This window comes from Citrus sinensis, chromosome 4, assembly GCF_022201045.2.
Source record: "Citrus sinensis cultivar Valencia sweet orange chromosome 4, DVS_A1.0, whole genome shotgun sequence".
In the NCBI taxonomy this organism is placed as follows: Eukaryota; Viridiplantae; Streptophyta; class Magnoliopsida; order Sapindales; family Rutaceae; genus Citrus; species Citrus sinensis.
The window spans coordinates 9,534,678-9,558,863 of NC_068559.1; the positions used below are offsets into that span (position 1 = coordinate 9,534,678).

The 24,186-nt window shown below is 31.6% G+C and overlaps 1 protein-coding gene across 1 annotated transcript; it reads left to right on the forward strand.

Annotated features, from left to right (window-relative positions):
• The first annotated feature begins 16,260 nt into the window (after positions 1 to 16,260).
• LOC127901848 (uncharacterized) lies at positions 16,261 to 17,911 on the forward strand. Its single transcript, XM_052439866.1, has 2 exons — positions 16,261 to 16,290; positions 17,588 to 17,911. The coding sequence occupies exons 1-2, from the start codon at positions 16,261 to 16,263 to the stop codon at positions 17,909 to 17,911; spliced, it is 354 nt and encodes a 117-aa protein (XP_052295826.1).
• The last annotated feature ends 6,275 nt before the right edge of the window (positions 17,912 to 24,186 follow it).

A 24,186-nucleotide genomic window follows, 5' to 3' on the forward strand; every position in this document is an offset into this window, starting at 1 on the left:
AGGAGTAGTTTGATTCGTTCAAATAGCTCTCACCCTTACATTTATTATTAAAAGCAAAAAAAAAAAATAATATAGCAACCGTCATTATCATGTGCCATGTTTAAAAAATTTAATTAAGAGGACAGTGATAGCCCTTCACAAACTAAATAATAAAAAAAATTAGTTTTCAAGAGTAACTTTAGTTTTTATTTTGAGGTATGTTAGAAAAAAAGGGAAAATATCCACTGTCCACCCATTTTTTACACATTTTTCAAAAATACACAATTCCTTCATTTTTTGGCTGGAATCCACCTAAAGTTACATTTTGTTTCACTTTTCCACTTCCATTTGGAATCCGTTAAGAAAACTAACGGAAACTTTAAAAAATGACCATTTTACCCCCAAAACGAAAATTACAATTTCACCTTAAAAATTACAAAAATTAATTAGATTAAATCTAATTGTTTTCCCCATTGGTCAATAAATAAATTAATTCCACAACCATCAAATGCATATTTTGTTTTAAATATGTCTGTAATTAGAATGCTAAATTATAATAGTAGTATTAAAAATAACTCAATCTCGCAAATCATCAATTGAATTTAAGATAAGTAGAGTTTTATTATTAATTGAGTTATAATCTCTAGTAGTTAAGATTTTTTTGTACTTCATTAAAGTACCAATAATGATATTCATCATTAAATCTTATTATTTTTGGTATTTTTTAAGGTGAAATTGTAATTTTCGTTTTGGGGGTAAAATGGTCATTTTTTTAAGTTTCCATTAGTTTTCTTAACGGATTTCAAACGGAAGTGGAAAAGTGAAAAAAAATGTAACTATAGGTGGATTTCAGCCAAAAAATGAAGGAATTGTGTATTTTTAAAAAAGGTGTAAAAAACAGGTAGACGGTGGATATTTTCCCTAGAAAAAATAATGACAAAGTTGACTGAAAAATGGATCGATTGAAATATCCATTGTATAATTATAACATGCAATGATGAAAGGTACAAATATTAGGGTCCATTTGGTACACTACACTGAATTGAATATAAACATAATGTATTATATGTTATAGTGTATTTAATTCCCGAGAATCAAAATGCATAGAAATTGAAATAAGTTGAATCAAAATGAGCTTGAATTAGATTAGGAATAGAAATTAAAATAAGTTATTTACTTAACCAATAGGAACTAGAATCAAAATAAGATATATTCCTATTAATGTGTTTACTTTATTTTGTAATTAAAAGAAATTGTCGTAAGTTACAAAAATATTCTTAGTTAAAATTATGAACTTTGTACTAATAAAATAAATAAGTAAATGTTATTAAAAGAAAATATATGCATAATATTAAGCTTTATGAATATACTGCTACTAGTATAGTAATAATTGAAATTTGGATTGTTATTGTTACTTACTATTATTATTATTTTAGGAGTCCTTAATAGAATTTCTTGCGAAGTTCTTTGAAATGCAAGTTATGCAACCCAAGAGAGGGGCGAATTGGGATTTTAAAATTTATGCAATATAATTCGCTCAACAATTTAATCTATTGCCTTAATCAAATAAAAAATAATAAATTCAATCAAGCACAATATTAAAAGAGTAAGGGAAGAGAAAACAAACACAAGGATTTTTACGTGGCTCGGTAATCCCCGCCTACGACCACGCCTCCAAGCTCACCCGGCTTGAGGATTTCACTATCCAAGCCTCCCAAGGCTTCAAATGTTTACAATTGACTTGGAAGGTGTCAATGGACATTTACAATCAAGAGATTATCTCCCCAATCTCTTCACCCCAAGTGTTTCTCACACTTGTACACTCAAAATTTGATGAGAAATGAAAATTACAACAATGAAACTCTCTTTAAGAGTGGATAAACAAATTATAGCTCAATGATAATTCAATAAATGATGATTTACGAAATGGAAGCTCAATATATGTTATATGATCTTGTTTATGCTTGCATTAGTTTTTAAAATGAAGTTGGAGTTGAGTTTTATAGTTAGAGCCCAAAAACTAGCCGTTATAGGCAAATTCCAGCAACCAAGCGGTTAGCCACTTGATTTATCCGGCTAGCCGCTTGCAACAGTGATATTACCGTTATTTTTGAATTTTACTATAGGAACACTGTTCACTAAAATTATACTTTGGCCCAAAACTTTCTATAATTATACTATGGCTCAAAATGTCATAAAACTTTGCACATAGGTCCAATTTTAGAATTTCCTAATAATAATTAGCAACTCAAAACTTTTTAAAATTATGATATGGCCCCAAATATATTATTATTTCTCAAAAATGTCCTTTCCAACATAATACCCATATTTTTCAAAGTTCTCAAAACCCTTCACTTTAGTCCAAAATATTCATAAATTATTGTATGGCCCAAAACCTTTCAAATACTTATGAAAATCAAGGATTTCAAAACTTTTCAGTTAAGTCCAAATTACCCAAATCCACAAAATACTTTACCTTATAAAAATAAAACCGTTTAGTTTATGAAAAGTAATTATTTAAATTAATCTCTTGAGCTTCTCAAATGCTAAATCATGGATCAATTAAATCATACCGGCTTTACAAGAATTTATCATAATAATTTGTCCGTTGAGCTCTAAACTTTATTCTTGATTTCGCCGTTGTCCGTTGAGTGTCTTGAGCTTGATTTCACTTGATTCACTTGCATAAATATTACCCTTCAAAAACTAGTGAAAATATGAAATACAATATTTATTAAATCACTTAATACACATGTTTGTTATCATTAAAATTACATTATGTATAGCCCTTTAGGCTAACACTCTCCATTTTGGCGATTCAAATTCAAGAGTACATCAACTACCCTTTTATTCAAATAGAACCTAATCTAAATTAGTCATCATTACAGAAGCTTTTGTATCGTTCCGCAAAGATGATGCCTGTTAGTAGCAGTGTTAGGAATTCAATCTAGTAGGGGCTAAGCTCAAACAATAATATAATTTAAAAAATATTCAACAAGTACCAAAATAAAAATTTGTTAATATATTCAATTCAATTCAATTATAGCTAACCTCAACGTGTTTTCATTTGTTAAAAATGTTGGAGAATAACTTCATCATCAAGAATACAAAATAAACATTTTTCTATATATACAACAATAATATCCCTCAATCATTCACCTCTCATCCGATTTCACAGATGATTTTTCACAAAATTCATAGCTAAAAATGCCATTTCTACTGTAGTTGTGACAATTGGTAAAATCAATACTAATGTTATCGATAAATATATTAATGAGTATAATTTATCCTTTTTAGTATGAACTATTTTACTTGTTAGCTTACCAGTTCCTTTCAATTTTGAAAATTTGTTATCAGAACCAACATCTTTTCAATTTTGAGAATTTGTTATCAGAATCAACATCCATAATGTAAACATGAAATTGAATTTCAAGTGCCATAAGATTCATTGAAGAAAAATCATTTGGATAAGTAAGATGAAGTAGTTTTTATTTTTTTATGCGAGGAGATGGAGCAAGTTTTTGTTTTCTTTTATTCTTTTTACAAGTAATTAATTTTATTAGGGCTCCCAATATGTTTTTGTTGATGATTGTATCACTGGAGAATTTGAATGATCAAAATACTCAAAACACTCAGTTTTCTTATGAACTCAATACAACTCTTCAATTACAACTCTTTTAGAACTAAAAATCTTTAATACTTTTTGTTGCTTAAACCAACTAAGAGAGGAGGTATTTATACTTGTTACAACTTAATCACAACCATATATTAACCTAATTACCGCATAATTCATAACCTCACATCAAACCTAACAACCATACTGAACACCACAAATTCTACTTACCACATTACTATATTTAACATTACAAATTTTAATTGCCTAAATAAGCTTCCAAGGGCTAGATCAAAGATCATTTGGTCTTCAAAGTTGTATGGATCAAGTTTATGATCCAACACCCATTTTAAACTTGATCTTGAGACTCCAAACAAATTGCTCAATCTGATAAAGTCTTCTTGTTTCAATGGCTTGATAATGATATTAACTACTTGATCTAGTGATTTGACATACTTTGCGTGTACATCTTTTCTCTCAATGCATTTCTATATAAAATGGTAGTGAGTGTCAATATACCTAATTAGATTATAGAAAACAAGATTCTTAGCTAAGGCAATTACTGACTTATTGTTGATGAAAATCTCCATAGGTTCTTCTTATGACGAACTCAACTCCTTCAATAAATTCCTTAGCCAAATTGTATGACAAATACTTGTTGTAATAGCTACGTAGTCAGCTTCACAAGTAGAAAATGTAACGATTAGTTACTTCTTTGATATTCAAGTGAAAGTAGTGTCTCCCATGAAGAAAACGAAACCAATGGTACTTTTTTTATTTTTTATCATATGTGTCTCCACTTCAATCACTCTCGCTATATCCAACGAGATTATAGTCATTAGAAATTGAGTATAACAAGCGAAAATCAATTGTACCTTTGATATAGCAAATGATTTTTTTTTTGTAGCCTTAAAATGAGTGGTCTTTGGATTCTCCATGTATTGACTCAGAAGTCCAACGACATAAAGGATATATAATCTTATGCATGTCAAATAGTGTAAGTTTCTTACTAAACTCTTAAAGAATGTTGGATCTACATCTTCATCTTCATCATGTTTGGATAACTTGATTTCGCATTCCACTGGTGTGCTTATGGGCTTACAATCATTCATTTTAAACTTCTTCAGAATCTTTTTTGCATAGCTTTCTTAAGAGGTAAATATGATTTCTTCCTTTTGCTTAACTTCAACACCAAGATAATATGCCGTAAGTCCAATATCAATCATCTAGAACTCTTTGGTTATCACTTTGTTGAACTCTTCAAATAAACTTGGATTACTTCCAGTGAAGATGAGAGCATCCATATATAGGCACATAATTAAAATGTCTCCATCTTTTTCTTTGACATAGAAAGCATGTTCATATGGGCATTTTGTGAAGCCATTCTCTTGAAAATATTTTTCAATTCTATTATTCCATGCCCTTGGTGCTTGCTTTAACCTATTAAAGGCTTCTTGAATCTCAAAATCGTGTTCATTTCCTTTCACCACGTAGCCTAATGGTTGTTCGATGTAGACTTCATCCTTAAAGAATCCATTCAAGAAAGCAAACTTTACATCTATTTAGAAAATCTTCCACTTGTTTTGGGCTACTAATAAAATGATTAGTCTTATAGTTTCCAATTAGGTAACAAGAGTAAATACTACATCATAGTTGATGTCGACTTTTTTACTATAGTCTTTTGCAGTAACCTTGCCTTATGCTTTTCGATCTCACTTTTGGCATTTTTTTTTCGATCTTGTACACTTATTTGACACTGATAGCTTTATGATTTTTGGGAAGAGCATAAAATTCCTAAGTGTCATGCTCTATAATGGCTTTGAATTTTTATCCATTACTTTTCTCCACTTCTCACTTTATACAGCTTCTTGGAAGTTCACTGGCTCATAATTAGGAAAAAGGCAAAAGAGAGTGAAGTTTTCAAGTCTCTTAGTTACTTCTGAAAATGATAGTGGGAAATCCTTATCAGTGGTTGATGCTAGAGAGGCAGGTAGAGTTACAATCTCTTGTTGTTCTTCTCTTACTTGCTCCTTCAATGTCTGCTCGTCTTTTTAGAAAGAATAAAAGTTGAAATCATCTACGTTAGACCTAAAATTCCATTCTCTTTTGGTGTGTGCTTTATATGATGTAGAGTGGTGTGAATGTACAAGTGTACACAACAAGTAATATAATGATGAGTATTAAGATCATCTCCATAGGTATTGATGTTATAGGACTTGCTACAGTAATCTTAACAGTGCAATTTTAGTAAACTAAATAAAATAAAATAAATGATGAGATTAATGATCTAATGAAATTAAAAATGCAATGAACATAATGCAATGAGGAAAAACTAAAGTCAGACATAAAAATATACTTTAATGACAAAGGGGTAGTTGGGTTCTAAAGTCACTTAATAGTTATTGACTGATTTACACTTGAGGCGCAGTTGCTACAACATTTACTACAACACTTGACAAAATCTCTAATACATCCTCAGTTGTCGCATGTTTGGATATCTTATGTCTATATGCAATCTAACAGTGACTAGTTGTTAAATTAACATTAAATATAACATTAAACGATCTCGACTCTATTTGTCATATGAGGTGAATCCTTATGTCTAGTTTTTCACTAATCTTAGATTAGGCATGACCCTATTCAAATTGAGATTAACTGAACTTAGGAAACTCAATCTAAAACCATGTATTGTCTTAATTTGTTTTATTAAGTTAGATCGTTTTTAGGCTCTTTCTTAGTTAGTATGTCAGATCTTTTTTAGGCTCCTTCTTAGTTAGTATCCACTAAATGGGTGGTCAACCGAATAGAGATTCGCAATGTATAAAATTAAAATAAAATGCTAGAACAGATTCTAAGCAACATACATATATAAGTTAAATAACCATTAAACTCATTCAAAACCCAACTACATTAAAGTTTAACTCATGGTGACCTTTAAAACAGTAAAAACATAATTGTTTGCCATGAAATACATCATCAAAAAGAAAATACAACAAGCAAAATATAAGAATAAAGTTGAGATACAAAAAGGACCAAAGTGTCATGCTTTAATCTTCAAGTTTCTCATTCTTGTGTGGTTCTTGGAATACATGGATTGCGATGTTTAATTTGTAATGAGATTGTGATGGGTAACTACTTTGGAAGAAGGATTTTCTTCAATTTTGAAGGGAAACAAAAAATAATAATGAATGTAAATTAATTTTGTCAATATATAATGCCCTTTTCTTTGGATTTAGAATTGTTTGAGATCCGAGAAAATCTGAACAGATTTTCATCTATTTTATTAAGGATTTTGCTACCTTACATGTAATGTATGGTAGCAGCTCCCTTTTATTAAAACATAAACAAGAGACGAATCCATCAAATCCAATCCTTGTACAAACGAGAGGATCTTAAATTTAACTTTTTTGTAATACAAAAATAACCAATGTCACTACGGCTTTAAGGTTTTTTTTTTTTTTGGAACGGGTTTTACGTGAGAACTATCATCTTTAATATACAAAACACAAAAGAGTAATAATAATAGAACTATAAACTCTTACACAAACTGATGTGGTATATGTCAATTAGTTAGATTAAATGACTCTTGGTTCACCTGATTTATTTATATTCTTTTTTAAATTTTCATCTGACCAATGAATTTATATCATATTAATTTATACAAAATAAGTTTGTATAAAAATTTGTGACTTTATCATCACTCAAGATAAAAACACTACACAAATCTTATTCCTACCAATTTAAGGCAACTAACTACTACTCAGATAAAATATAATAAATACCAAAAAAATCAAATAAATGTAAAACTTAAAAAAAAAGAAAGAAAAAACTAATAAATCTGAAAATAATAATTAAATGAGTTATCGATTAATTAATAAATGCTAAATTAATAGATATTCATGGTCAAGGCTATTAATTAATTTATCAAGGTTCTATTAATATAATCTCTATAAATTAAATACTCGATAAATTAATAACCTATATTAAATAATAATTTTTTACGGTCCCGAATAGAGCTAATAGTCTAAATTAATAATTTCAATAAATTAACAAGATAATATTTCTTTTGAAAATTTTTATACAACACTATGGTCACATTCATATTATAAATTAATAATTTACTAAATTGTATATATAATTGAGTTATTTTATTAAATAAAATATGACTTTACTGTTTTTTTTTAATTCAAAGCCGTATTGAATCTCATCTCTAATTTTATTTTTTCAATTGATGTTAAAAATTCTGAGATTGAGTTCTACAATTGCAAATTGAAAGTGCCCTACAACTGAAAAATTACATCCCACTAAAAATGGACAATAGTAACAACAAGAAGCAAAATTAACTGAAGCGATATTGTGAAAACCGTTAGTATTCAAAGAAATAAACTTTTGAATAACAAGAGAAGGATCATACCACCAGGTAAATCGATCACAAAATGGAGGGTACAGCCCAAGATTAGAAAGACAATCAGCAGCATAATTATTTTTCCAAAAAGTATGCGTCTATGCGAGCACCAGATCGTCATTTTCAATTTTCTCCTTGCAATTAAGTCAGCTATTATGGAGGCCAATGGGCTCGTACCCCACTTGCGTTCCATGCGCTAATATGACCTTAGGTGTATGAGTTCGAATCCCAAAAATAGTTGGGATTTGACTCTCCTTCTGGTAGGAGTTCACCTATCTCCCCGCGTTAGGGGTATAATAGATCTCTCTCTAGTATTTAGTAATAGTAGATTTTTGGGTTGTGCCATAATAGAATACTAAAATAGAGTCCTGATCAATATTTGATTGTCAAATATCAGTAGTACTCTGATTATAACATATCAGTATATATATAAAAAAGGTAATATATTACGAAGAGCCCAATAGTGTTAAATTTAGCATTAAGAAGGATACATTGAATCACTACAAGTGAACCAAAAATTACACAACCCTTAACAAAAAACTTTTCTAAATATTTACTAGAATCAAACCCATGAGCTATGGATATAAATTCGTCTCAGGTCATACAAAGAGCCAAAACTGCTCAAATTTTATACCGCTCGAAGCTCATTTCACATCTTTTTTAGTGATCCTTTAAGTTTATATCAAAAAGAAAACATTGGCTTGGTTTTGAAGACTGAAAAATAACATACAGTTATTTCATAAAGAAACCGATTTCTTAATGCACTGATGGTGTTTTACTTAATGATTGATGTTGTTTACTTGTTAAAATAGAAGTGAAGGAGAATTAAACATGTGGGCTACTTATTTTTGGGTTTAAGGAATGGGAACAGAGATGCCAAAATCCTTCACGGGATTAGAGCTCTAACGGGTCGCACTCCAAATGTGGTATATTTTGAATAATTTTTGGGGAATAGGATGCATGAATAAAGGAAAAAAAATTCCTAAATTCTTAATGGGGTGAGGTTTAGTTTTGTACTCTCCTCCCCACCCCTACGCCAATCCGCATTATATATAGATATTTTTTAATTTTTTATTTAATAATTTTACAATGTTGGTTAATAAATTTTCTTTTTATTTTTACCTAATATAAATAGACTATAACTAGAAGAAAACCATACAATATAATTCTTATTCAACCTAAAAATATTATTATGTTTACTTTTTTCTTTTAAAGTGTTGCTCTCTTTAAACATTTTCAATTTTGATATCATCTCAAGATATTATTTCAAACTTTTAGAGATTTTTTAAATAATTTAAATACTTTATAATGAGGTGATAACTTTATTTAAGTCTCTAATTTTAATTTATTGAAATCATGTATCTATACCTGCTATAAAATAAGTAAATAGGGCATAAGGTGAGATGGAAAAATCATTCCCTACATTAGGGGTGTTCAGAATCCAATCTAATCTGCTCAATCTGTTTGATCCGTAGAAATCCGATTTATAAAATCTTATCTCTGGATTGGTTGATTGGATTGGATTAAAAATTGAAAATCCGCGGTCGGTGGATTGGATATAGAGTTACTTCTGTAAATCTGCAAAAATCTATGAATTCACAAAAAAATATTTATTTAATTAAAAAATAAAACATATAAATGTGGCATTACTACTTATTAATGAATGAATGAGTTAAAATATAGTCACACTAACACTATATTATATCTTATTCAATAATAATATAAAATAAAAATAATTAAATAATGGAATATTTGAAAAATAAATATAGCTTCCTAAATAGTTAATTTTCATGCATTGATATAGACAAATGTGATATTTTCTTTTCGATGTGTTGTATTTTGAAACTTTGAATGTATTATTTTAGCTTTATTTTAACAATTAATTTATTTAAATTTTATTCAATTTTAAATTTGATTGGTAATAAAATCGTGGATCGGATATAGATTGGGTCAAATACGTATCCAATATGCATATATATGGATTAGATTTGCATTAAATTTCATCAATTCGTAGATTGAATTGAATTGAAAATTTATCATTCACAAAATCATAGATCGGATATGAATTGATCTCCAATCCACAAAATCTGATCCGCGAATATCCCTACCCTACATGGAGATTCCGCATTGCCATCAAATTAAATTTATTGGGGAATGTGGTTGGGAATGAAGGTGAAATTTTTAATGGGGTGGGGAATAGGGTGGGCCTCCTCACCCCAATGCCATCCTAAATGAGAACTTGATTTTCACAGGTTGAAAATCAAATTACCATTCCCGAGATTGAACATTTTACCCTATTCAAGTTTTAAAATGTCCGAATTACCCTCAATTATATTTTACATTTTAGTCCAATTTTCCATACTAATACTTGCAAATCGGTCCTTATTATTATTATTATTATTATTGTTGTTGTTGTTGTTGTTGTTGTTGTTATTGTTGTTGTTATTGTTGTTGTTATAGTTATTATTATTATTATCATCTTCATCATCATTATTATTGTTACTATTATCATTATTATTGTTACTATTATAATAAATAATAATAATACTAAGGACAATACTTAACTAAGGACATTTTAGTAACTTTCAACAGTCCATTCTAATCCCTAAATAAGTAAATAACTAAAGCCTATTATAATTCCAATTCCTACAGCTCAGGTAAACAATTTATGCTAATTTCCATTTCCCATTTCGATTCTGATCCATTCCGATTACCAATTGATAAAAGCGTCATATGAAGAATTCTAATTACCCAATTCCTTTCCATGTAATTTTCTTTTTTTTCTTTTTAACTTTTATTTCCTTTCCCTCTTATCGGTTTTGCTTTATTTCTTCCCATCCCTCTCAGATTTTGCTTTTCTCTTTAATTTTCTTTTTTCTTTCACCACTTTTTCTTTTTCTTTTTCTTTTTCCTTTTGATCATTTTAAATGGTTATACTAATGCACTGTTGGGTATTGAGCTGCAGTTACTTTTAAGCCACAACTTTGTTTCCTTTCGTTCATTTTAAATGGTTATACTGTATTGTTCAGTATTGAGATGTTGTATCTTTTAAACCATAGTTGTGAGAAAAAGCTGTAACAATGAAATAACAGTTGATAGGTATGGTAAATATGACTTTTAAATAATAATTTTGACAAAACTAGTAAAAATATTATAAGTTCTTCACCATATATGTGTAGGATAAAATCAACTCAACTTCCAAACCACGACAGTAAGTGTTTACTAAAAACTTTATAGTGTGTTTACTTGTGGGATTGGGGAATATGAATCATTGATAGTATTTACTTTCAAAAAACATAAAAGAATGTGAATAAAATTGGAGAGGACCTCACAATTTGGGAATGAAGAATGAGAATCTTATTTTCATACGGGAAGTGGGAATGAAAATGAGGAGTGTATTGATATTTGTAGACTTAGTGAAAATTAAAAAGTATTTTTTACCCATTTATATACAACAACAACAAAACCAACAACAACAACAACAACAACAACAACAACAACAACAACAACAATAATAATAATAATAATAATAATCATCATCATAACAACAATTACAATAATATAGCAATAACAATAATTATTGTTAATAATGATTTTGAATAATGATAATCACAGTTATTATAATAAATAATGATAATAATCAACTAAGTTCATTTTTATAATTTGCAACAATTCATTTTGATTCTAAGACAAACTAAATACATCAATGGAAATATAGCTCATTCCGATTCAGAATCCTAAAGCTTAAGTAAACAATTTATTCCATTTCTCATTCATTCTAATTCCAACCTATTTCGATTCTACTCCATTTTGATTCCAGCCGTTTCTAATTATCGATTAGTAAACATCATTAGGATTATAACTTTTAAGTTACAACTGTTCAATCACAATACCAAATAGTCGTAAATGGATCCACAACATCAGACAAGTAGTTGGTGATTAATAGAAATTCATTATCCATGAAATGACCATGCATGCTTATTTCTAGAGTAGCAAAGCCATCTGTGTCACAATTGTTTGGTTAATTGAGAGACTTACTCAAAATTTAATTTTTTACTTAACTATATAGTGTTGATATATATACACACACAGACATAGAGAGAGAAAGAGAGAGAGAGTCAACTTTCAATCCAAAAATTCTAGATATTAATAAAGTTTGAAACACATTTACAACATTGTAGAAGCTTGTTTACAAGGAAAACTTTTGTGTGTGTGTAGTGCTTTTCTAATAAGGTTCTTGCACTTCTATTAAAGTGCAAAATAGAGTTACAACATTGTGAAAACTCATTAACAACACTTTAAAAATCTTATAAAATATGGAGATCCTTACTTGATAATTTCTATATGTATATATAAAGATGATCTATTGAGCACCTAGACACATGGTAGAATTCTGTGACTCCTTGTCAATATTGTCAAACTATTGATTAACCATACATGCCAAGTGGTACTATTGGTCATCTTATAGTGAGCACACTATATGGTGAGCACTTGGACCCATGGCAAAATTCTGTAACTCCTTGTGAATAGTAATAAAACTATTGATTAACCAGACAATGCTATGTGGCACTATTGATCACTTTTATAATGAGTACTGTTACCCACTAGATCATTGTTATATATATGGGTGTGTGTGTGTGTGTATTTTCCATTAAGAGTTCCTACACTTTACTAAAGTGCAAGAAAGCTGTTATTAGGGTTGGCAAAAGCCAAATCTAGACTCGGATGTAGGTACATTCGGATCGGGATCAACATTTACATTTCTATATATGAATTCGCTTCCGGATCTGAAAAGAATATGTGGATCCCCCAAAAAATATGTGAATCTGGATGCAGGTAGTATCCATAACAGATGTGGGCGGATATTCTATATATTTGGATTCGCAAAAATCAAAAATGAATAATTTAATATATAATTTAAAGATTCAATAATTTACTTGATAATATCAAATAAAATTCAATCATAATTCAACAATTAATAATTCAATAAGAATAACATACAACAACATCATAAATCCACAAATAAAATTTAATTTTTAATTTATTTTTTAACATATATATTTTTAATTTAAATAAAATTCAATAATTTACCTAATAATATCAAATAAAATTCAATCATAATTCAACGACTAATAATTCAACATGAACAACATACAATAACATCATAAATCCGCAAATAAAATTTAACTTTTAACTTTTAATTTTTAATATATTTTTTATTTAATTTTTAATTTAAAATAAAATTTTAACCGGATCCGGATATCCAATTTTCTGGATGCATTTGCATCTGAAACTGGATTTGGATCCATGTGGATCTCAACTTTCCACGTCCAGACCGCATTTTTTTAATATGCGGATCTAGATTTTTCCGGATCCAGATCTTCAAGATCCTTGCGTATGCAAGGCGGATCCGAATTTTATTTCCATCCATGCCTGTTATGCCATAGAGTGTAATGAGCATTACACTATTACACCATATGTCATAATAGGGGTGTTCGCAGATCGGATTTTGCGGATTGGACATCAATCCATATCCAATTCACGATTTTGCAGATTATAAATTTTTAATCGAATCCAATCTAATTCACGAATTAGTGAAGCTCAATCCAAATCTAATCCATATGTCTGCGGATTGGATACGGATTTGACCCAATCCATCATTTGGCGGATTGATTTACGATTTAAATTTTTTTAATTTTGTCCAATCTACAAAGTAATTAAATTAAAAAAATCTAATATACAAATAATTTATTAAATAAAAAACTAATGTAAAAATAATTTTACTACCAATTAAATTTAAAATTGAATAAGATTTAAATAAATTAATTGTGTAAATAAGCTAGAATAATACTTTAAAAATTTTAAAATATAACACACCAAAAAAAAAATTCATTTGTTTAGATCAATACATGAAAATTAACTGAAATTATAAATTTAAATGTTGAAACTTGAAAGATTGGATATAATAGGAAGAAATTAAGAAACTTGAAGAGCCTAATAAGAAAGTAAGAAATTAAGCTTAATTACCACAAGTGGTGAAGTGAAACAGTGATGGTGTTGGGAAAATATGCTCTTTAAAAGCATATGTGTTATTTAATTGTAATAAACATTTTTTCTGATTAATAAAATAATGAGGTATTTTATTCAAATATCTTAATTGCATTAATATTTTGATCAAAGTCCATTTAATCATATTATATGTATTTATGTGATCACCATGTGGATTCACAGAAGACATAAATATAAGTTATCTTATGATTAAATAAATTTAGTTCGCAGTTGATAAATAAAGTTGGGCACTTTATTTAGGTATAGACTGTAATAAATTCATTGAATGATTTGTCTTAATCATGTATGAATTTATTGATGTAGTACGACTATATTGAACAGGATCACATATGAGATTTAATTAACCTTGAAATGACTGTCAGACTTATTAAATTTCATAGGCATTGATTTCACTGTAATCTTAATCTTGAGTTAGTATGATTTCATTATTGTAATTGTTATTCTATTTGAGTTACCAATGAGCACGACACACAATTGTGGCAAGATTACCCAGTATCTTGGTAGGAGCAATTATGAGTATTGGAGTTATAGATTAACAATATTGAATTTGTACAACATATCTCTTGATGGATTTGCGGTACTTGATCATAGAATTCTCTGGCCAGAGTGTGTCAACATATTTAGTATGTTGAAAATGATCATTAGAGAAAACCAGTAAGTATCAAAGAACAAGATGTTATTAAATTGATTGGACAGTTGAGATATCAATTTAATCAACGATATGGTACAAATGATTGTGCAGTAAAGAAATCAATGTGGCTTGGGACGAATTATTATTCGACCATACAATTATGGAAGTCAGTTCCAATCTTTTAGTGGAGTAGATTTGGAATTAAATAATTGGGCTAGTTTAATTACAGACCTAATTATTGTAGCCACTATTGTATGTTCCCAAATGATCCATGGGTTAGCTCATTTAATTGACTGCACCACTACTGGATTAATAAGCAAGACAACTAGTTATTTGGGTCAAAAGCCTAAATATATCATTTTGTGGGAGGCTCTATTTAATATGCTTGTATGTAAGGGGCTTTATGTTATTTTACAAGATGGGCCCCCTATAGAAAAAGCAAGTAACGTGGCTTTTGATTTTCATTATTTGGAGCCTAGAGTTTTCACTAAAGAGGGATATAAAAAGGCTTATTTTCTTTAAAAGAAAGAGAGCAGCCACTTTATACAGATCAGAGAAAAAGATTTTTCTCTCTATTGTTGAGAGAAAAATTTTCTCGTGGTAGTTGCTTTAGTGGTGAAAAAGGCGCCCAAACGTCAAGTGCAGATCAAACCTGAGTCATAACCTGGAAGATCATTGGTACAGTTCGTGATCTAACAAGCGTGATAGTGACAGTTCGTGATCTAACATGCATGGTGGTGACGGATCGTGATCTAACAGGAGTGGTGGTGACGGATCGTGATCTAATAGGAGTGGTGGTGACGGATCGTGATCTGGGAGCCTAAATCACTTTAGCGGAAAAAGCCAAATCGGATTTTCAAGGTAGGATTTCTAGATTACAAATTCTTATATATTGGAGCAATCCTAAAAGTTTTTATTAAATTTTAAAAACTATATTTTTCTCCAACAATTGGTATCAGAGCCATCTCATATTAATATATAAAAATATTGTATGAAATCAATCTTGAAATTTATGTATTAGAGTGGCACAATTTATTCAGATATATATTATTTGTTTAATATATGAATAAAACATGTTTTTGTTTGTCTTAATTCATGGTTAGATTTTCTGCTGTATTTTTCCTTTGGATCTGTAACAAGAGGGGTTGTTTATTATCACCATGTTTCCCTCTTGATTTATTTTACTGCAATAGAAATTTTGTAAGCCAAAATTGGTGTAAAAAATTTGTAAATCGCTGGAGAATAATCACGCGAGGACAGATCAATGCAACGAAGGACGGAAATTTCAGCGGCAACCAACGGTGCACGTCACACACGAAGCGTCTAGCAACGCGCGGCCGGCAGCACACGCTGCTAGCAAGCGCTCGCTGCATAGGCAGCAACTGCAGCGTGCGCGGGGCCAGTAGTTGCAGCGCGTGCTGCAACGCTACCAGCAGCGGAAGCAAAGGGCTTCCAGTTGCGCGCGTGGGTTTGGTGCGTTTCCAGCGAGGCAGCGGCGGGTGGCTCGGTGTTGGAGATGCGTCGGAGGTCGGCTGGCATCTGAACGGTGGCTGGATTGTGGAGATGGCGGCTAGGGAGAAGGAAAAGAAAAATGTGATTTTAGGGTTTTATGTTTTTTATCATGGAGGTCCCTATAGTTTCATATTCTTTCTTGTGGGCAAAAAATTTTAATTTTTTGCATTTAAGTTCAAACATAGTTTTGGGCTTAATGAATCCTAGTTTTAGGCCCAATTTCAATTGGGCTTAATGGATTAAAATGCATAGATAAAATTGAACACATTAAATTTATTTTTGGTCCAGAAGTTTTATTTTAATTAAAAAAAATTTAATTATTTATTTATATTCTTCAAAATTAAAGTTGGACCAATAATAAATTTAAAAGCCAAATTTCCAAAGACAAGCTTATGGAAGATGGACATTGACAAGAAGCCCAATGAAGATTAGGCTTAGGGTTAATGTATTTTTCCATTTTAGGAAAGTCATGAATTAAGATTATTTAATTATTTTTCTATATGCTATGTTTTGGATGATAACATGTCACGATAACATGTCATATAGGATAGGTAGTGCCACTCTATGCATAATGGTACATATCATTCATTAATTATAAATCTCATTATATTGTTTGAAATTTGCGTATGCTTAATAATATTGGATATCATCTAGATAATATTATAGGAAGCATGCAATTAACAATATGTATGTTTTAAAAGAAAAAAAAAACCAATTTTAAAATATTGAGTGGGAGAGGGAAAATTCAAGATAATTTTCCCACGAGTTCCATTGTTAGTTCAATAATAAAATTATATATATACCTCGACTTCATGATACGGTGATGCTCTCTTCGGAGGGTATATATATTAGATATTTTATTTGATGAACTTCTTCAAAGATAAAATATTTTTCAATCGATTGTTCACCCCAACGGTGACTATTGATATGAAAAATATCTAGATTGAAATAATGGTTATACACTCAACTAAAATTTGTTATTAACCTTCCCAAAGAAGCTCTATTAACAAATTTAGGCCCAAAAAAATAACGAGAATTATTTATCATGTCTCTACATGAAAGTAAATAATCCAATGGATAATTGGGTCTAGTAAGTGTAGCCATGATTTCCCCAACGGATAGCTTGTCAAAGCGGTACTAGATTATCGTTACAATAAATTAAAATGCATTTATGGTTTAATGCATTTTTGTCATTTATTGTGAATATTATTTCAAATTATTTATGCATGGATGTTTTATTTTTCAAAAAATATCTTCACTGAGCCCACTTACTATTATTCTGAGTCAAAACAAATTCACTGGAGAGAACTATATAGATTGGAAAAGAAATCTATTCATTGTCCTGACTGCTGAAAATTATAAATATGTCTTAACCCAGTCATGCCCTCCAGTTCCAACGGATGATGCTCATAGAAATCAGAGGAGTCTTTATGAGAAATGGCAAAAGGCCAATGAAATGGCAAAATGCTACATTTTAGCCTCGATTTCTAATATTTTGCAGACCAAACATCAGAACTTGGAGACTGCCACTGAAATAATGGATAGCCTCCAACAGATGTTCGGGCAGAGTACTTGCTCCGCGAGACAAGCAGCGCTGAAAGGAATTATGAACAGTAAAATGGGGAAGGGCACAAGAGTTCATGATCATGTCCTCAAAATGATAGACTATTTGAATGAGGCTGAGATGAACAAATCGATGTAAATTAAAGATTGACATTGTGCTAGAATCTCTGCCATAAACATTCAAGGAGTTTAAGGTCAATTATAACATGAACAAAAGAAACATGACCTTAACTAAATTGATGAACAAACTTCATTCTGCTAAAGAGATCTATTGTGCTGAGAAATCTCTGGGAAGCATAAATATTGCTGAAAAAGGTTCTTCTTCTAGACCTAAGTCAAAAGGCAAAGGTAAGAAGAAAGATGGAAAAAACAAACCGTCTACCACACAAGATGGCAAGCCGAAAGGCAAATGCTTCAAGTGTGGACAGAAATATCACTAGAAAGATGATTGCCCTAAGATTGTGAAATCAGGTATGGGAAATCTTTTTGTAATTGAGGCATGTTTAGTTCAGAATCCTATTGACACTTGGGTGTTGGATTCAGGAGCAACTAATCATATTTGTAATTCACTTTATTGGTTTCAGGAAACTAGGAAAATAAGTGAAGGAAGCGTCAAGCTACAGCTAGGGACAGGACAGTTCGTGTCAGCAGTGAAGACTAGATCTGTTTTATTATCTTTTAATAATAAGACTTTAGTTTTGAATAATTGTCTTTATGTTCCAAACATTAAGAGGAATTTAATTTCAGTAGCTTGTTTGTCAAAGCAAGGGTACACTGTAAATTTTGGATCCTCTGTTTCTATTTTTCATAATAAGAGACTTATTTGTTCTGGTACATTGGAAGATAATTTATATCATTTAAGTCCAATGATTCATTCTATGCATGACACAATGATCAATAATGATGAGCATACACATTTATCTAAGAAAAGAAATATTTCTTCCAACCAATGTTACCTCTGGCATTTATGTTTAGGTCATATCATCCATAATAAGATACAGAGAATGATCAAAGATGGGCTCTTGGGTCTATTAGAAAATGAATCATTGCCACTCTGTGAATCATGTTTAGAAGGAAAAATGACCAAAAGGCCATTCTCGGCCAAAGGAGTACGTGCAACAGTACCACTTGAATTGGTACATACAGGTGTATGTGGACCAATCAATGTACAAGCTCGAGGAGGTTGTGAGTATTTCATCACTTTCACTGATGATTACTTGAGATACGGTTATGCTTATCTGATGCGTCATAAGTCTGAAGCTCTTAAGAAATTCAAAGAGTATAGAGCTGAGACAGAAAAGCAATTAGATAAGAACATAAAAACACTTCGATCTGATCGAGGTGGTGAATTTCTCTCAGGAGATTTCAAAGAGTATCCGGTTGAAAATGAGATTATATCTCAATTGACTGCCCCGGGAACACCACAACAAAATGGGGTAGCTGAAAGAAGAAATAGAACTCTTTTAGATATGGTGAGATCTATACTTAGTTATTCGTCATTACCAATCTCTTTTTGGGGACTAGCACTGGAAAGTGATCGTGAGCACACATTTCACTTCCCTCGAAGAAGACTATATGAATAACTTCAAACCTAAGAGTAAGGTAATACTTGCAGAACTGTCAGGTGATCAGGTTGATATTCAACAACCAGATGATTAACACAGGATTATCCCTGAACAACCATCACTTTTAGAACCTCGTCGTAGTGGGAGGGTAACTAGGTTACCTGTGAGATACATGTTATTGGGAGAAACATATACTGCTATCTCAGATGAACATGTACAAGATCCCACTAGCTACAACGAAGCTCTAATAGATAGAAATGTTGAATTTTGAAAAAAAAGCCATGAATCAAGAAATGGAATCTATGTATTCTAATAAAGTCTAGTGTTGGTTAATTTTATAAGCAATAACTATCAATGCCAATGTGCAAGTATACACAACAAGTAATAAAGTGATAAGTAATCAAGATCGTCTCCACATGGATTGATGTTATTCAAAATGCTATAGCACTCACAATAACGCAACTCAACTTGAAACCAAAACAAACAATTGTCAAATAATTTCTATCATAATCAATAATTGAAATAAGAACTAAATAAGACAATATTGTAATGAAATAAACTAGATTAACTGTGTCTAAGATTCAATTGCGAATATAGTAGTTGAATGATCAAACTTTCCTAGTGGGGTGACTGTTGTTTACCAAATTAGCACTAGTTGTTAGAATAAGTGCTGCAGCACCGGGCAGAATAAATCGGCATCCTCAGCTATCGCATGTTGGAAGTCTCATACCTTTAAATCTACTAACAATAACCAGTTGCTCATATATTTATGGTACGACATTATAACCTTTAATCTTTCTACCCTACAAGGTGAACAACTATGTCTAGAGTATCATAAATCTTAACTTCAAGTATTGCCCTTATGAGATTCAGGATAACCTAATTCAGGAAACTCGACTTAGGAACAAGTAATACTCTAATAATGTCCACTAAGACATGCCCGTTTGCTGCTCTATCTTAACTGAAACTATTAAATGGGTGGTCAATCGAAATAACAGTTAGCTATTAGAGTAGAATGCTACAGCAATACCATAACCACATATAAGAACAGTTAAGAACCCATTGGATTATTTGTCACTCAACTACAAGTTAATTTAGTTCATAATCTGGATGAGAAAAATAAACATAAACATATTGGTCTCGGAATACATCAAATCAATTAAAGGAAGAAGATAAATATAAGTTGAGCACGGTGAAAATCAAAGCCAAGTAATTCTGCACGATTCTCCAATGTGCCGAAACAACACTCTTCAATTCTGATCTTCCTCTTCTTCGTTCCTTCTAATTATTCTAATGATAATTCCTTGCCGCCTTTTTTTGTGGTAAACCTCTCCTTTTTATATTGCAAATTAGGTTAAACCAAAGCCCATGAGCGTGCATGCGAGAAATTAGGAAACATGTGCTGACCCGCGCCTAAGTTTTCTCCTGCATTTATTTCCAGATTGCTACAGCACAAGTTGCTTTAACATCCTCAACAACATTGCATTACTCCCGATTGTGTTTTACTTCTTTTATGGCCATCTTCCTTCCTCCTCTTGCTCTTCTAATGCCCCAACATCCTCTCATGAATTTAAAACCTATTTTTAGCACAAATTACTATGATTCAAGCAAAACTTATTAAGACTCAACTAAAATGAATGTTTATGCAAAAGGTAACCAAAATGTAATAAAAACACCTTATTTATTCTCTAAGTGACCTTGATTCAAGTCTAGAATTGATGTAATAACTCTCATTTCCTAGAGTTATCACACTCCCAAACTTAAACCATTGCTTGCCCTCAGGTAATGACACATACTAACATTTCCCGCAAACAAACATGCACACAACTTTAGCTCTTTTATCAAATTTGCAAGGATTCTTCCACCTTCATATCACAATCCCAATCATACAAAATGCCCATAGTAAATCAGTTCTAGACTTAAGCTTATTTCTATCCATAGTGTGTGTGTGCTCTTTCGGTTGAATTCCAGATATGCTATAACATCACTAAGGGACTCATGAATTTCAGCAGTGAGAATACTTCATTTATAAATGGGGTAACAAAACTTTCACATACTCAACTGTGATAATTTTAGGATTTGACAAACTAGGGAATATTCAACCTCCTCATTGTAACATTTATCTTTCATGTGAATGTCAATCAATTGTAATTATGACACCCAATTACTCAAACCATGCCAGATCAGAGTTGTTGTAGTAGTAACTATAATGTAATCTTATCTAGAGGTATCTTTTACTTAAGGCTGAACATGGGGCTCATGAACAGACCTGGCAAGAGCAAATTGGTGTAGTTGGTTATCCAGGTGCTGGAGATAGTTCCAAAACCGATCGTTCTCCCGCTGCTGTGCTTCCGCACATTGAGTTATACTTATGCTGAGTGCCTGGATGGTCTGTTCTAAGCCAAGAGCTCGTCTTGCTCCTGTCACAGCAGCTGGTTCAGTGGTTGTTCCAGCACTCTCACCAGCAACTCTCTCAATGGTTCGTGCCGTAAAGGCACCATCATTCTTGACATGGTCATCTCTGGCGTCAAGACGAACACCTGAAACTACACAAATGCTGGTGACAAGTGAGGGAAATAGCAAGGCAGTAGTTCGGTGAGTCTTGACTGCACACTCTCGGATTTCTTTTGCAATGATGCTACCCACATCTATGGGAAGCCCTCGAACAAGGACATATAACAAAACCAATCTCTCTTGCGAAACCGTTGTAGTATGAGTGGTGGGCATGAGCCTAGATTTCAAAAATTTCACCCACACCTTAGCAATAGGTTTCAAATCTATCCTATTAACTACACGCTCTTCCTCGTTAGCCCATGATGCCCCTTCTATGGTAAGAGTTGTGAAAATAGTGGTCCACTTTTTTGGGGTCAATTTATCACGCAACTTGGCATACTTACAATTAATTTTAGCAGGTAAATTATGAAAAGCATTTATAACTCGGGAGTCTAATAGAACAAGTGTGTTTCTTACCCAAATGTTGTGCTGATCAGCGCTTACCAAATTGGTGTAAAATTCTTTGACTACTTGAAGCACAGGATCACGAGGGTGATTGCAAAACTCTAACCATCCTCGCTTTGCTGCAGCATTATGAATTGTTTGTACAATTCCAGTGAGTTGTTATGGAAATTGAAACCTTTTCTCTTTCAGAATCTTACGCGGCTCTATGAATTCTTCATATTTTTCTTCGGTGTGGTAGCTCTAGAAGCGTGACGGATCTTTGAGGTAGCTGGCTGTTTTCTTATACCTCGGCATTGTTGTAGCAATAACAAATTGAAGCTAATGTGCCTGAGAGTAAAAAGAGTAGAAGAGTTTAAGAATTGTTAGAGTTGTATTTGCGAAGGAGATAGGGAATAGTGGCGTAGAGCACTCAGCACAGTGACTCATTTTTATAATGGACTTTAATTTGAAGATAAATACGGTAACTAGAGATAATTGAGGGAATAAAATATTTGAATTAAATGTGCATATCCCCAAAATTATCGGCCAATGAAATTAAAGCTTTAATTTCGGAGATTTGTTTCCGCAATTTCTATCCATATCCATGCATCCATCTGTCACGATTTTATCTCCAACGGAAAGTGAAAGGCTCCAGCTTTTAATTTACTGTAACGGTAAAATTATAAATAGATCAAATTAAAGTGAATATAAAGAATGCAATAATGTAAAAGGATAAAAGTAAATGGCTAACATAAAAAAAAATTAAATAAGATGGTAAAGAGGGAGAGCTGTCTACAAAACCAAAGGATATCAAAATTGGTTTGAAGTGGCTGTCTCCCCAATGGGTTGCCTCCCATGGAGCGCTTGATTTAAGGTCATTTAGTCTGACATTCTTTCATTGCTCAATAGCTGGGTTCTTTAAGGAGTAACACCTCCTTTGAACAATCTGCTGCTTGATGTATATAGTGCTTAACCCTGTGTCCATTAACCTTGAATTCTTGACCTGTTTGTTCATCTAAAAGATCAACAGCTCCATGAGGATAAAATTTGAGCAGCTTAAACGGGACAGACCATCGTGACTTGAGCTTTCCCGAAAATAATCTTAGTCTTGTGTTGTGGAGCAATACTAATTGTCCAGGGCTAAATTGCCTGTGTTGAATATGCTTGTCGTGCCAGTGTTTCGTCTTCTCTTTATAAATTCTTGCATTTTCATATGAAAATAGCCGTAATTCATCAAGCTCACAAAGCTGAAGCTTTCTTTGCTCTGCTGCAGCATGAATATCCCAATTTAATTTCTTCAGTGCCCAATGTGCTTTATGCTCTAGCTCTAGTGGCAAATGACAAGCCTTTCCATAAATAATTTGATAAGGGGACATGTCGAATGGAGTTTTGTATGTAGGCCCATAGAGAATCATGTAAGTGTAAAGACCAATCATTCCTTATTGGGTTCACCACTTTTTCTAAGATCTTTTTAATCTCTCTGTTGGACACTTCAGCCTGACCATTAGATTGTGGGTGATATGTTGTAGCTACCTTGTGTTTGACTCCATATTTTACCATTGCTGCAGCAAAGACTTTGTTGCAAAAATGTGTACCCTCATCACTAATAATTGCTCTAGGAGTGCCAAATCTGGAAAAAAATATTTTTCTGAAGAAAAGCCACCACTGTTTTTGCATCATTGGTAGGTAATGCTGCAAATTCTACCCACTTGGAGACATAATACACAGCAACAAGGATATATAAGTTCTCAAAGGATTGGGAGAAAGGTCCCATTAAATCTATTCCCCATACATAAAAAACTTCCACTTTCAGTATGTTGGTCAATGGCATTTCATGTCTGCTAGTTATGTTCCCTGTCCTTTGACACCTGTCACAACATTTAACAAACTCATAAGCAACTTTAAAAATAGT